This window comes from Ziziphus jujuba, chromosome 9 (genome assembly GCF_031755915.1).
Source record: "Ziziphus jujuba cultivar Dongzao chromosome 9, ASM3175591v1".
NCBI lineage: Eukaryota > Viridiplantae > Streptophyta > Magnoliopsida > Rosales > Rhamnaceae > Ziziphus > Ziziphus jujuba.
The window spans coordinates 7,229,286-7,244,098 of record NC_083387.1 but is presented as its reverse complement, the minus strand read 5'-3'; the positions used below and the strand labels follow the sequence as shown (position 1 = coordinate 7,244,098).

Sequence of the window (14,813 nt, the reverse complement as noted above, 5' to 3'; positions counted from 1 at the left end):
TAATAATACTAGAGTTACTAAAATATTCATCAAATTTATTTATTAAATGATATAACAGATAATGTAATAGCATTTAATTGATTTATTTTTTTATTTTATTTATTTATTTAAAGATTTACTTTTCACTATTTATATCATATCAACATATTAATCAATAATATTTAATATGTATTATTTTGTAAATATTTTTATATTTATAATATTAATAAAATAAAAAACTAAATCCTAAAATCAATCGTATTACCAAAAATGGTGTCATAATATTTGTTACATAAATTTCTCATATATAGATGGATAATTGCATTTTCATTTTTTACAGCTTCTCAGTTTAGCACAGGGTAATAAATTTGAAAAAAAAATAATAATAATAGTGTCATATTATCTTTAAGTACTATATAATGTTTCTCTCAAAGCTATTGTTTTTGTATCAATTTTTATGGATTAATTTGATAAAATTAACTGTATAATTACCTATATAAAACTTTGTTTCGGAACAATTTTATTATGCTTTATTTTATTTTTAGCGTAGTGTGTGTGAATTTGGCCAAATTTATTTAAAAAAAAATACATAATTTCACTAAAACGATACATCTTTGTATTAATTTTATATTTCATACTAAAAAAAATAATGAGAGAAATCCTGAAAAGATAAAAGAATCAAATAATTTTTATTTATTAATTATTATTATTGGTTAAAAAAAATGTATAATAGTAAGTTTACAGAAAAAATATATATATTTTTAAAAATTGATATTAATTAAGAAATTAATACATACGGTCAGCACAAGCCAACCAATCAGCGCATTGTTAGCCTAGGTGCACAAGTAATGTTAAGAAACAAATAAAAAGAAAATTAGAGGTCAGATGTTGGCTGCCAACTATAACGCCAGACTCTCTGAAACCAATATTTTGGCTTGTCATGACATGAATTGACATAGATAAACTAACATCAAAAATAAAATAAAATAAAATAATTACTTGTTATTTTAAAACACATGAATCTCGATGAATGATTTATAGCAGAAGCCAAAAATTTCTTGCTAAAAAATAACTTTCTAACCAAGATTAAAGCTATGCTAATTAGGAGTTAGTGTCAATGTATTTTTTATTTATTTTTTATAAAGAGATATATATTTGTTGGATAACAAGAAGGGAAATATATAGTCATCATTTTAAAAAAATAACGATCTTTTGATTTGGTAAATAATAATAATAATAATAAACTATCTATTATATAGAATCGCTGCATAAATAGAAGTTAAACTTGTTTAAAACTCTCTACTGCATGACACTTTTTTTATTTTAAAATTTTAAGCGCGGTGGTAGCTTAACATTAATTAATAACCCACGTTGCCAACTTTATATATATACACATATATATAGATATATATATATATATTTTTTTTTTTTTTTGTCAGCCGGAAAATGCATTTAAATTTTTTTTTTTAATTTTAGTATATCAAGGAATCAAATGGTTAATTAATGATGGCTATGATCAAGGTTCAAAAAATCGATATCGATGGAAAAATCAAAAATTTAAAATACAGAAATTTCCATAAAAATATCGAAATATATCCAATATCGATAAAAAATTATAAAAAATAATGGAAATTTGTTTTAAAAAGTATAAATTTTTATTAAAAATTTAGAATTAACTTATTTAACTTATTGATTATCAAATTGATTATAAAACTTGCTAAAATATTGAATAGATATTATATTCTTTTTAGTGAATTGATTTATAATAAGCATTAATAATCATAGATGAATTATTGTTAATAAAAATATATCAAAAAATACATATATGATAAAATTATTTATTAACTAAAATATATAAAAAGATTATTACAATTACATTGTAGTTCATAAATATCATCTTAATAACACATAGAACTTTTGGGTACTTGAAAATTATCGGTTTCTTCCTCATTTTGATTTTGAGATGTGAAATGTGCAAAATAGTTATGAAAAGACGTGTTTTTCTAATAATTTTGCATATAATTATTAATATACTAACCATATGTATTTTACATTATTGGTTGACTATGTGCATAACCACTATTCTTTGATGGTTGAGTTTGAGATGATAATCATGAGTTGTTACTTGATGACATTTCATACATATCCATTGAATAAGGATTATGAAAATGGCTTCCAACCCTCATAGATCCAAAATTCATAGAAATTGATTCTTCTTCTTGTCGTGAAATATCCATTATAGATTTTTCTTTATGTATATAGTCTTTTCCAATAGCACCGAATCCTTGACCTGCATCTCTACTCCCATAATCTTCATCTTGTGTTGCATGTGTATAATAATGTTCACAAGTAAATGGGCTTAATCCAACATTTTAACTTGGTGATTCCCTTTGACCACTACCTCTTCTAACTTCTAAGTCAGATAATTTATTAAAATTATCTTCATCACTACTGAAGCTAGAGTGACTATTAAAAATCTCAAATTGTGAATGTGTACCACTTGATGGAGCTGAAGTACTAGTAATTCTAGTTGGCTCTCTCATAAGCCTTTGAAATAAATCACCACTACTAGAATTTACTTATTCAGCAATCACTTTTTCAACATTTATTTCCTCTTTTTCAACTTGTTGAGCAATATTTGGAACATGATTCCTTGAGTCTCAAATTGTAAATGTGTACCACTTGATGAAACTGAAGCACTAGTAGTTCTAGTTGACTCTTTTATAAGCCTTTGAAATGAATCACCACCACTAGAATTTACTTATTCAGCAATTACTTTTTGAACATTTATTTCCTTTTTTTCGACTTGTTGAGCAATCTTTGGATCAGGATTCCCTTCATGTTCATCCATTGGTACATTTGATTGCCTTCTTTATCATCATCTTTCATTATAGTTTCAAATATTAAGATTTTCAAGGTTTAAAAATATAATCCATAATTTTTATATTTTTGTTTTATCAATATTCAATAAATAAGTAGAACTTATTAATGTTATTCAATTCAATTCATTATATTTTGCTTATATTACTAAATATCTAAAAAGCACTAAAGGGTAAAAAAATTATCAATGAAGTTAATTTAATAAAAAGTTTTATTAAATATCAATAATATTTATGAATTTTTTTAAAAAAATTAAAAAAATATCCGATATTTTTGAAATTTCTACAGAAATTATATATTCTTTAACCAAATCGTTAAAGATTTGATGTAGATATTTTATGAAAATTCTACAGAAATTTTAGAAATTTCACTGAAATTTCAAAAATTTTAATGGATATTATGAAAATTTTATCAATTTTCATGTCAAACTTAAATTTTATTTCGACTTCTTCAAAAAATAAAAATATCGAGGAAATATCAGATATTTTAAACCTTAGCTATCACTAACCTTATCCATTATTATTTTAAACCTGATTCTCAATTATGCATGATTTGATAAAAAATTTAATCTGTCCTTACTTAATTATTATAAACTTGTTGAAAGAAAAAATTATTATAGATTAATTAAGGGTATTGTTTAATAAAAAAAATGTAAATACCAACTATCCTCTCGTTTAAGCATAAACTTATTGAACTAATTATGTATTTGGTGAAAAAATAAGTGCTTTTTTATATAAACAAATAAGTGCTTCTCTAAATTAGTATCGTAAAAAAGTTTCCAATATATCAATTAAAATATCAAAAGACAAAAAATAAATAAATAAAAAAATTATTTTGTATGTCAAATATTTTATCAATTTTTTATGATAGAGTAAAAAGTGCTATAAAAAATAAATACTGATAAAAAAAAAAAGAAAGGGCACTACCAAAATATATACGAAAAAGGACGGTGAGTTTTTTCACCAAAAATAAATAAATAAAATAAAATACCGAAGAAGGAAGATGGGCTTTACACCATAATGTCCCCGACAGAGTCGCATCAATTGATGATCTCTGCTTTGTGTTCTTATGTCGTTACAACTCTGTCACCTTTTCATAGAGAGAGATTTTCTTCAATGTGTTGGAGTATATGGAATAAAAGAAATGCTATTCTTCACGGTAGTTTTGTTAAATCTGATGCTCAGCTCTTGGATTCTGTTTCGCGTTTGAATGTAGAGTTTACTGAGGCAATATTCGACACACACAGACCAGTCATCTTCAACGATGGAAACCACCACAAGGAGATAATTTCAAAATCAACGTTGATGCTGCTGTTCGGGTGGGTACTTCAAAGATTGGAATTGGTGTAGTGGTGAGAAATTCTTCTGGGGAGCTTATGGGGGGCTGTGGCGAAATCTTTTGATGCTTTTTGGTTGGTTAAGTAATCAGAGCTTAAGGATAAGCGAATTTCACAAAAATAAATATTATTAAATATAAATTAATCTGACATATATGTATATATATCTTATTAAGCTAAAATTTATCCTTTATAATTATTGAATTTTATAAATGAATTAGATTTTACCTTTTTAAATAAAAATTAAATAGTCATTAAAAATAGCTCTTAGTTTAATAAAATAATAAAAATTTTATTTAAGTCTAACTAACATATACATTGTGATAAAAAAAAATAAAAAATAACATGTACAGTGTGTAACGAAAAAATAAACATACATTGTGAAAAAGGTAATATATAAGATGTGAAATAAATTTTTTTATTTTTTATTTCGATGTTATAAATTTACAACTTCTCAATTGTGAAAATAAATGACTTACTGACTTAATTAATCTTATTTGACATGAATCAATTAAATCTTGAAACAAACTAAATGATACAAATCGCTCATGATCCTTTTTCTCCAATTTATCACAAAAAAAAAAAAAGAAAAAAGAAAAAAGTTAAAGTCATAGGACATTCACCAAAAAAAAAAAAAAGAAGTTGAGTCTGGACACAATCCATCAGATTCCCGATTCATCAGAGCAAGTGTTAAAATTCTCCACCTCCATATATTCGAAAAAATGGAAATTCAATAATATGCTAATGCATGATTAGATAAATAAATTTTGATGGAATTACCAATGAAAAAAATGATGGTTTGGCTATTTATGTATTAATGAGGTCACAGTTGATTTTTATTTTTAAAATTTTTGGAATCTAAGACTTTAAAATTTTAATTAAAAAGACTCAGAAAATCAAATGGATATTTGAGATTTTTTTTATTTTTTATTTTGGATAAAGAGAGTTTCTATTTTTTAATTATTATAATAATTTCCATTTTGATTTTGATATTTCAATAATATGCTAACACATGATTAGATATATAAAATTTGATGGAATTACCAAAGAAAAAAAATGATGGTTTGGCTATTTATGTATTAATGAAGTCACAATTGATTTTTATTCTTTAAATTTTTGGAATCGAAGACTTGAAAATTTTAATTAAAAAAACTCAGAAAATCAAGTGGATATTTGAGTTTTTTTTTTTTTTTTGGATAGAGAAATTTTCTATTTTTTAATCATTATAATAATTTCCATTATGATTTTGATATTTTGAATTAATAATTTTCAAATGTATGTATAAATAGTTTATCAATTGAATTAACATTAGTTGACAAAGCGATTTGCTATCTTGGTTGCTAAATGTAAAAGCTTTCAAAAACTTCACAAGCAATTTTTAAATTTTTAATTAGTTTTGATTGTTTCTAAGGATTTTGAATAATTATATGTTGTGTGGAAAACTATACCAAACTCTTCTAAACACTTGAAGGCATTAAAATAAATAAATAAAGAATAAATTATAGCTCATTTTGAGAAAAAAAAAATGTGGGGATTTTAACATTTTTCTTTTCACTAGCAAGAATAGGTAACGAGTTTTATCAAGCTTTGTTTTTTGTTTTTTTTAAATAAATAAGGAAAGAAACTAATTTTGTTAAATTTGGAAAGGAATCTTTCATATGATTATTTGTTCTTTCGGATTTTTTAATTTTATTTATTTCCCATCTCTCTTAATTACGTGGTTTAGTTTTAGGTAGCGAAATACTATCTCAGCAAAAAAGAAAAAAAAACAAAAAAGGGGTAAAAATACTGCGAAATACTAAAACCAACAAGAAAGCTGCCAATATCACGACAAAAAGCACTGTCCATGGATCCGATTCCTTCGAGTAGATGCGGCGCACGGAGGCCGTGCGTAATTCACCACCACCACCACCACCACCATCACTGTAACTTAGTTGTCTGCCCTCACCAACACCAGCACTGTCAGATCCACTGCTTCTGTAATTGCCACCGCCATGCGATTGCGAACCCTAATTTTGCTTATTTCCCCCAAAACCCGCAATTTATCCCTCCCTGTTCATTTCCGAACGATTTGACTTCTGGTTTTGAAGAACCTCATCGTTCTGCCCAACATCATCAGTAATACGCTTTTAGTTTTAGACTTCATTCTTAATTCACTTATGCATTTGGAGCTCTTGCTATCTCAATTTTTTTCCAGCAAGATCAGATATTCGTTTATGTTTTTCAGCCCTTAATTTTCAAATAATCGTCATCACCTCCTCTTGACAGAAAAATGAAAAGCCAGTCATTTTTTTTTTTTAAAAATTTTAAATTTTCATTTTGGGTTTGTAAACAGGATGTTAAAGGAGCAGGAAAATGCTGGGTTCGAAGAGGAAGATGATGATGACGATGATGACCCGGTTTTTGTACTTACCGATGAATGGAAGGAATTCTTTGCAAAATCTGAAGCTGAGAGGAAATTAAGTAAGGCTTTTTTTGGCCCTCATTTCCTTTGCATTTTTCTTTTCTTTATTTGTTAGTTACTTAGTACAACGTTCTTGTTTGGTGTTGTTACAGAAAAGAAGCAAGCTAATAAGGAAAAGAAGTGAGGAAAGTTCAATGAGATTACTTTTTCGAATGGTTGTTATTATTCTTTTTTTTTTTTTTTCCCCCCGCCCCTCCTTTTTTGGGGACAACGTTAAAAGATTTAATACTAGAACACCGAAACTTCCAAATTTTTTTACACCTAAAGATTTGTACTCTTAAGTTTGGACTTTTTCATCTTATTTATCATTTTCTTGTGTTACACTGCGCTATCAGAATTATGGCTAGTGATCGATATGAGCAATCTATCTTTAATGTTGGTACTTATATTAGTACCAGAAATAAATTAATAAATAAATAAAATTACAGAGCCATGGATGATAAAATGATTGCCATTTGAGGCTTAATTCCAAGACCATTTAAAAAGTTCAATTTTGGGTATAGATGACCTTTCATTTTACGGATCAAAAATAATAGAAAGTGGGGCATTAAAGTTTTGCTTGAGGCGGCAATGAAAACAGATGCAAAAACGTGTCAAAAGTATAAGATTATTTATCAATTGAGACATCGTCTGAATTTTAATTTGGGGTCTCTATTTTAAGTAGACAATACCACAACACAACCATCTCTCATAAATATCAGATTCTTACGCTATATTATGATAACATATATTGTCACTCTCACCTTCAAAGTTGACATTTTCACGCCACCGTTGAAAAAAGAGCAAGTGGCTTTAGCATGCTGATTTTTGTTTCACGGAGAGACTTGCTCGGCCGTCTATGGTTTAAAAGAGAGCTTGTTGAAAGCAGCATTAACCCTCTCGTCTGCAATCATCCTGTGGTTTTCATAGAAATCTAATATCTCCATTGATATATTTTTCACCTGCAAATATACATGTAATCGGTATATAAATCACTTTCATTAATGTATTTAAAATTGAATCATTGACCAGATCACTAAAGTTGTAATAACCATCTACAGGGAGTAGCAAGAGCAGATGAAGCACAAATAACATAATTCTGGAGCTGATGCTTCAGGGTTTTTCTTATTTTAGATTGGCACAAGCTTATTAACTAATGGAAAAAGACTAGGCCAATGTTTAGGACTCACCACATTCATATCTACGCGGAGCTCTTCAAACCATGCAGTAGTATCTTTGTCCCTGAGTACACTAGCGATATATATGCTAGCTAAAGCAATCAGATGGGGAGGATGAACTAGTATTAGATCCATCTTGTATGTGTCATTAAGGAGTCCCCTGTATGTATCAGAAAGTGAAACTTAGTGTCATATTAACGAAGGATTAAAATAGTAAAGCTAATGCTTATAAAACCTCCATCTTCCATCATAACTTACACAATGGTTTAATATCCCTGGTTTGAAATAATCAAATGTGTAGAATGATATTTACCAACGAAGGCTGATCAGCTTTCTTTCTATGAAGTTGGTGAATTGAAGAAAGGTTTTAAACGGTAGCCATTAATTGGTCAATACATCAACTATCTGACTTGACCCCGTAAAATACACAAATACACAAAAGAATTTGAATATTGAAATTACAAAGAAAGGATAGAAAAAGATAATACTATTTGGATAAGCTTATAGATTTCTTTAACAGCAAATTTATAAAGTTAACTAGCGAGTATATTGGTCATTACCAAGTTAATTGAGTAAAGCTATTATCATTCAGCCCTGCATCCTGGAGAAGCCTGCACAGAAAAGGTGAAAAAAAGGTGAAGTCAATTTGAGACATTATTTCTTTAAAACTAAATTCTTTACCGACTAGGAGGTGAACTCAGGAAAGTTAATGCATTAAGAATAGTAATTGCATTACCAAAATGGAACCCAGCACCCACTTCTTGTTTGGCTGGGAAACTAAGGCAGCTAATATTAATCGAAATCAAGTATTCGAGAGTCAAACTTCTCCAATTTTATCATAGAGTTGGCAGAAAATGAGTCCAGCATACAAATATATATGTGTATATATATATACAGTCCGTCTATGGTGCGGACGGTCCTCATGCAGACCGTCATTAATACTATGAAAAACCGTCACTAATACTGTAGTCCTCATGTGGACCGTCCTCACCATAGAATTTCCGTATATATATATATATGTATATATATATGAATACTATAATAACATAAGCTATGATAACCACTTAATTCAAGGCAGGTACGAAAACCTAGGTTTTACACCAAATTGGATGTGGATAAAACAACAAACACCTAAAAGTTTAATAAAAATATGGACACAAAATTATTATGCATAATTGCTGCCATGGGATAAAAACAACCATGCTTTGTAGGAAAAATTGTTTAAAGAAAATTGATTTAGGGAAACGATCACTTTTAAAGACAACCTTGCAGGTAGAGCTTGAGCAAGGTCTAAATACAGAAATTAAACCAGCAAGAACAACCATGAAACATATCAATAGGGATTTTTACTTAACATTATCTCCAGGATCATGCAAGTCAGTTCAGTTATTTTGGATGAAATACTTACTGAGACAATGCACGGTAAGGATGAAACACAACTAAATAGTAATTCAGAGCTTCTAAAATCTTCATTTCCATTTCAAGTATGTCTTTGATCTCGAATCTATACTTTTCATCAGCATCTGTGATGCCAGATTTGCAAGTTGTCAGCACTCTGCTAATTAGAATTCCAATGACTAATTTGGAAGAAAATTAATTTATCACGGTAACTGAAAGCATTACATTGTTTTTTGACGTAAAATACAATAAGTCTAGCCGGCACAGTGCTTTCCTCTGCTTTTGAGGCCAAGTACAAACAAGTTGGGGCTACAAGACATGGATCATATTCGGTCATGCTCCTCCTGAAAGCATAAACAATAGTAAAACTTAACAAGTGTTGCCACATCTGGATTTTAAAACTCACAAACTTCAGTGCGGGTGTCAGATGTGGAACATGGCTGAGCTTAGACTGCCCTATTTCCCAGTGGTTTTCTACATTTTTACATAATCATATCATTAATTATAACATGTCATGTTGATAGAGGTACTGCAGCAGACATTAAGGGTTTGCAACATAGCTTGTTTATACATGTTCAGCTTAAGAAACACAATGATCATATACATGAAATGCAGTGTCTAGGGCACTACTAATGAGACTAATTCATTACAATAATCAAAGATAAATGTTCAATTGAGGAATCTGCAATCAGCTCTTGATTACTCACTAAGCATTTTTCTCTCAATATACCTGGTGTATACACGTCTCATATATGTAACTGCAGTAGCAAGAACCCTGAAAAGTGAGCAGTGTACAAGATATTAGGAAAATTATTGAAAGAAAAATCACTGATTGTACCCAATTGTCGCTAATCAAGCAGGTTTTGAATAATTTATACACATAATACTGTTCACCAGCATAATCTTGCAATAGTGCTTCATCAATAAAAAGCACTCATGGGACTGGATGGATTGTTTCGTGATACCATGGAACAAAAGGTGGTAGCATATGTAAGAGGAACATTTAAATCAAAAATCACAACAATTAGGTCAAACCTTTGTCTCACTTTCACTTGGGGGGCCAATTTCCATATATCTGAAAGAAAATAGAAAGGAAAAAAAACAGAGCATTGATTAACGTATAATAAAAATGGACCAAAAGAAGGGAAGAAAATAGAAATATTATTCATGTCCAAGTTAATGGAAAATCTGTCCTTTGTAATCCTAATATGATAAACTTAACTAATAGTCATCACAGACTCACAGAATCACGGATAGGAAAGAAAATTTATGCAACATTGGTGTACTACAAAATATTAATCACAGGATTCGTAATCACCAAAGAAAATTCATGAAACAAGAACTTGTATGAGGTGGTATCAAGCCAATAACTCATAATACGATTTGTAAAGGAAAATGAAAACCTAGAAGAGCTGAGGATAAACTCATAAACATAAATACAACGCAGAGAAACGTGCTTGAAAGTGTTTTCCGTGCACTGCAGTGAGAATACAGCAACACCAGTGTGACATAGGCAGATTTCCAAGGGATTTCCATTGAAATAGTCTTATCATGATACTGGTTAAATCACTACATAAGCATTCATGATATAGATAACTCTTCATCCCAATTAATATGGATACTAGAGCTCAACCTATAACATTCTAGTTTTAATGCAATTATCATGTTAAATCAAATAAAAATGTCACTTCTCTGAGTTCTGGGAGGGAGGGGATAAAGAATCCATTTTTTCGTCTATGCGTAAATCCATAGAAGTAAAACCAAATACAAAAAATAAACTCAACCCAGATGAAAAATATTTAAAATACAAATTAAAAATAAAGCATCAGCCATCCTAATTATCAACAAACAACAGACAATCAGATCATGAGACGCCCCAAAACACACCCACCCCTAAAAAAAAAAAAAAAAAAAGAAGAAAGAGATTGAATATTTCTAACAACTCATAAAATTAAGGGAAAAAATGGTAAATTCGATAAGGGAAGCCCAAAAGCCAAAAACCCAAAGGATAGCAATACCCAAGAAACATAAAACATAATCAAACCCAATAAGAGGGTGAAAAAAAAGTTCCTACAATTGGTCATATGCATCTTAATGAGCTTGAAATCTTCAAGAGTGATGCCTCTTTCTTTGTCAAGTGGATGCACCACATCTACATCTTCCTGCTCCATAAGCTGTTTACTGCGTTAAACAAACACTTTGCAAAATAAAAATACAGGGACAAAATAAAAAAAAGCAAAGCGGAAACAAAACAAAACAAAACGAAAAAAAGAAACGTGAACAAGGAAACAAAAGCACAACAAAACAGAAAAACATACAAGTGCGAGGAAGTCCAGAAATTGGCAGCCATATGTTTCTTGCAGAGATGTGAAAGTCGTCAAATCTTTTGCAACGGTAAAATTACTTCAATATTTCAGATTCAGCTTTTCATGGTTTGTGCCTGAGAAAGAGGTAGCGGCTTCTGGTTCTCGGATTTCCTGTTTCTCCTGGATTGGTATCTATTGGGCCAACCAAAAACTTGGAAAGGATTAGTGGTTTTGGGCTGGGTTACTTTTTCTTTTTTTTCTTATCATTATTATGTTGAAAGAAGGTTACTTTTTCTTGATGAGCAGCTTTTAAATAATTTGCCACAAGTATATGATGACTTGACACTTGGAATTGTTTCCTTTTTTCTAAAAACATAGAACCAACGATGAAAATATCGTATCAACAAAAATATCAAAAATATGATCTTATAGAAATATCGATAAAAATATCGATATCGATGAAAATATCAATAAAATTATAAAAATTGTAAATATTTAATTTATAATATAAATTTTTACATATGAGACTATTAATATAGTAAAATAATATAAAAAATATAATAATTAGAATATAATGATAATAAAATACTTATCCAATTAGACATATATACTAAAATCTTATATATTATACAACAGAAAAACTAATAATATTATTTATTTATTTATTTATTATTTTTTAATAGATAAAATCAAATTAAACACTAAAAAATGGATAAAAAGATAAAAAGGAGGGATATGTATTGAGATACTACGATCTTATAATTTTTAAAAATTTTAAATTTTCTAAAAAAATTCATAACTACAACTTAACCGGTTTAATTAATAAGTTGGATATTTAAGTATATAAAAAGCCTATGAAAATGTCCAATATAATATTATCATATTATTATTTTATATATATATATATATGTTAATATTTTTTTTTTCTTTTTCCTTTGTCCCCCACGTTGGAAAAAATATTTTTTTTCTCCTTTTTTCTTCTTCTTCCTCGCTTCTCTTCGTCTTCTTCCTCCCTCTCTCTCTCTCTCCGATGATCTTTCTCCCACTCGTTCTCTTTCTTTTTTTTTTCTTTTTCTTTTTTCTGCTTCTTTTTCACCTATTCAGCTCTTCTACTACACTCTTCTCTCTCTCTCTCTCAGATCACAAATACACACACCCAGTCCAGCCAAGATCTCCCAGAAATTTCCATCGATAACCGCCGATAATCCGTCGGTTTCTCCACATCATTTCCATTGTATCCACTCAAAAACCAAAATCCTCACCGACATCTGACGATTCCATCGACTTCCTTCGATTCCGATGACAAATCGGCGGCATCCAAGACATAAACTTTTTCCTCCTCTATCGATGTCGAAGACTGCCGACAACTGAAAGTATCGGCGATATCTCAACGATTTCGTCGACTTTTGTTTCCCTAAATAGAACTGTTGTTTGATATTATCAAAATAATCAAAATATCCAACCATGATATTAAAAACAGCAGTAATCACTAAATTCAAGTATATTTAGATTTTTCATTTAAAAAAAATGTTTATTAAGATATTTTTATTTAGAAGATTGATACGTTCATTAAAAAAAAAAAAATCAAACATATTATATATCGATCTAGTTATAGTACAAAGTGATTTGACTTTCTTTTTTTTTTAAAAAAAAAAAAAACTAACAATGCTAGCTATCTTATAACTATCTTAATCTAAATGGATTATAATATATATATATATATATATATATTTTTTTTTTTAGAGATTGGCTTTATTATTTGATAGTCCGTTAGAAACAAAATATTATTCGGTACACAATATCTATTGACATTATTTGAATTGGTGCATATAACCAATTACATAATAACATGTGTATCATTAATTACATATCATGTTAAAAGAATCCAAATCATTAGCTATATAGTTTAATGCCTTCTATTTTCTTCCTTCTCGAATGACTTAAACTTTTTTTCTTCGTCTAACTTCAAATCTAATATTTAATAAGTTTTATGAATTTTTTTAATTTTTATTCCCATTTTTCTTTGAATAGATCAATAAAAAACTTGATCATTTTTTTATTTTTGTTTGAAAAACATGAGAGATCTAAGTTTAACAATCAAATATATAACTCCATAAACGACAGTCAAAGACTCAACACCCCCACTGTAAATTTGCAGAAAACCTTCATCTTTTATTGATGGCGGTCCAAAATGCATATTCCATGACTGGCTTCATCACAAATAATCTTGTTTCCATTATTTCTCACTCAATATCAACTTATTATTTTAATAGCATAATTTATTAGATGGGTTTCACATATATTAGAGAACCACCCACAAGGTTGAGAAAAAGTTGGTGGTGGTGGAGGCCATGATCTATGTCCAAGACAAAGTGTATCGCCTATAGAAGGAAGAAAAAGATGAAAGAAAGAAAGTGACATCTAACAGTGTGAAAGACTAATGCTGATTTGGATTTTTTTTTTCCTTGATATATACTTAATAATATATATGGTATTTTATAGATGGTTATGTGTACCAAATCATCAAATAATATTAGTTTTATGAATTTTTTAATTTTTATTCCCTTTTTTTTAAGACACCAATAAAGGACCTGATCATTTTTTTAAAATTTTTTTTTTTGGGAAAATATGAAGGATCTAACTTTAACAACGAAATATATAACTCCATAAACGACGGTCAAAAACTCAACACCCCCACTGCAAATTTGTAGAAAACCTTCATCTTTTATTGATGGCAGTTCATAATGTATTTTCCATGACTGCTTCATCACAAACAATCTTGTTTCTATTATTTTTCACTCAATATCATCTTGTTATTTTAATAGCATAATTTATTATATGGGTTTCACATATATTAGAGAACCACCCACAAGATTGAGAAAAAGTTGTTGGTGGTGGAGACCATGATATATGTCCAAGACAAAGTGTATAGCCTATAGAACAAATAAAAAAATAAAATAAAGAAAGTGGCAACTAGCAGTGTAAAAGACTAACGCTGATTTGGATTTTCTTTTTTCTTGACATATACTTAATAATGCATATGGCATTTTGTTATGTGTACCAAATCAAAATACGTATTGGAAAATTCCTCCATTATAACTATTTATAAAAAATAAGCATCTATTCATCATATAAAAAAAAAAAATTGATAAAAGGTAAGAACAATTTGTCAAAAAATTCCTCAAATCCTTATGTAACATGAAAATCTTCATGTTACATATAATTAATACCATATTTTTCAACATAGACCCAAAAAAAAAAAAAAAAACAAAGTAAATAATGTACAGAGATAG

The 14,813-nt window shown here is 28.6% G+C and overlaps 2 protein-coding genes across 2 annotated transcripts; one reads left to right on the top strand and one right to left on the bottom strand.

The window, feature by feature from the left end:
- The first annotated feature begins 5,903 nt into the window (after positions 1-5,903).
- On the top strand, positions 5,904-6,977 carry LOC107426792 (uncharacterized). The gene is made up of 3 exons (XM_016037076.4): positions 5,904-6,313; positions 6,531-6,658; positions 6,752-6,977. Exons 1-3 carry the CDS (start codon positions 6,042-6,044, stop codon positions 6,781-6,783), a joined length of 432 nt encoding a protein of 143 aa, XP_015892562.3. The 5' UTR covers positions 5,904-6,041; the 3' UTR covers positions 6,784-6,977.
- Positions 6,978-7,238: 261 nt separating this feature from the next.
- LOC107426791 (cyclin-C1-2) lies at positions 7,239-11,804 on the bottom strand. Its single transcript, XM_016037073.4, has 9 exons — positions 11,533-11,804; positions 11,289-11,395; positions 10,250-10,289; positions 9,945-9,989; positions 9,440-9,558; positions 9,225-9,339; positions 8,377-8,427; positions 7,829-7,976; positions 7,239-7,600 (listed from the first exon to the last, which is right to left on the bottom strand). The coding sequence occupies exons 1-9, from the start codon at positions 11,562-11,564 to the stop codon at positions 7,496-7,498; spliced, it is 762 nt and encodes a 253-aa protein (XP_015892559.1). The 5' UTR covers positions 11,565-11,804; the 3' UTR covers positions 7,239-7,495.
- Positions 11,805-14,813: the final 3,009 nt, after the last annotated feature.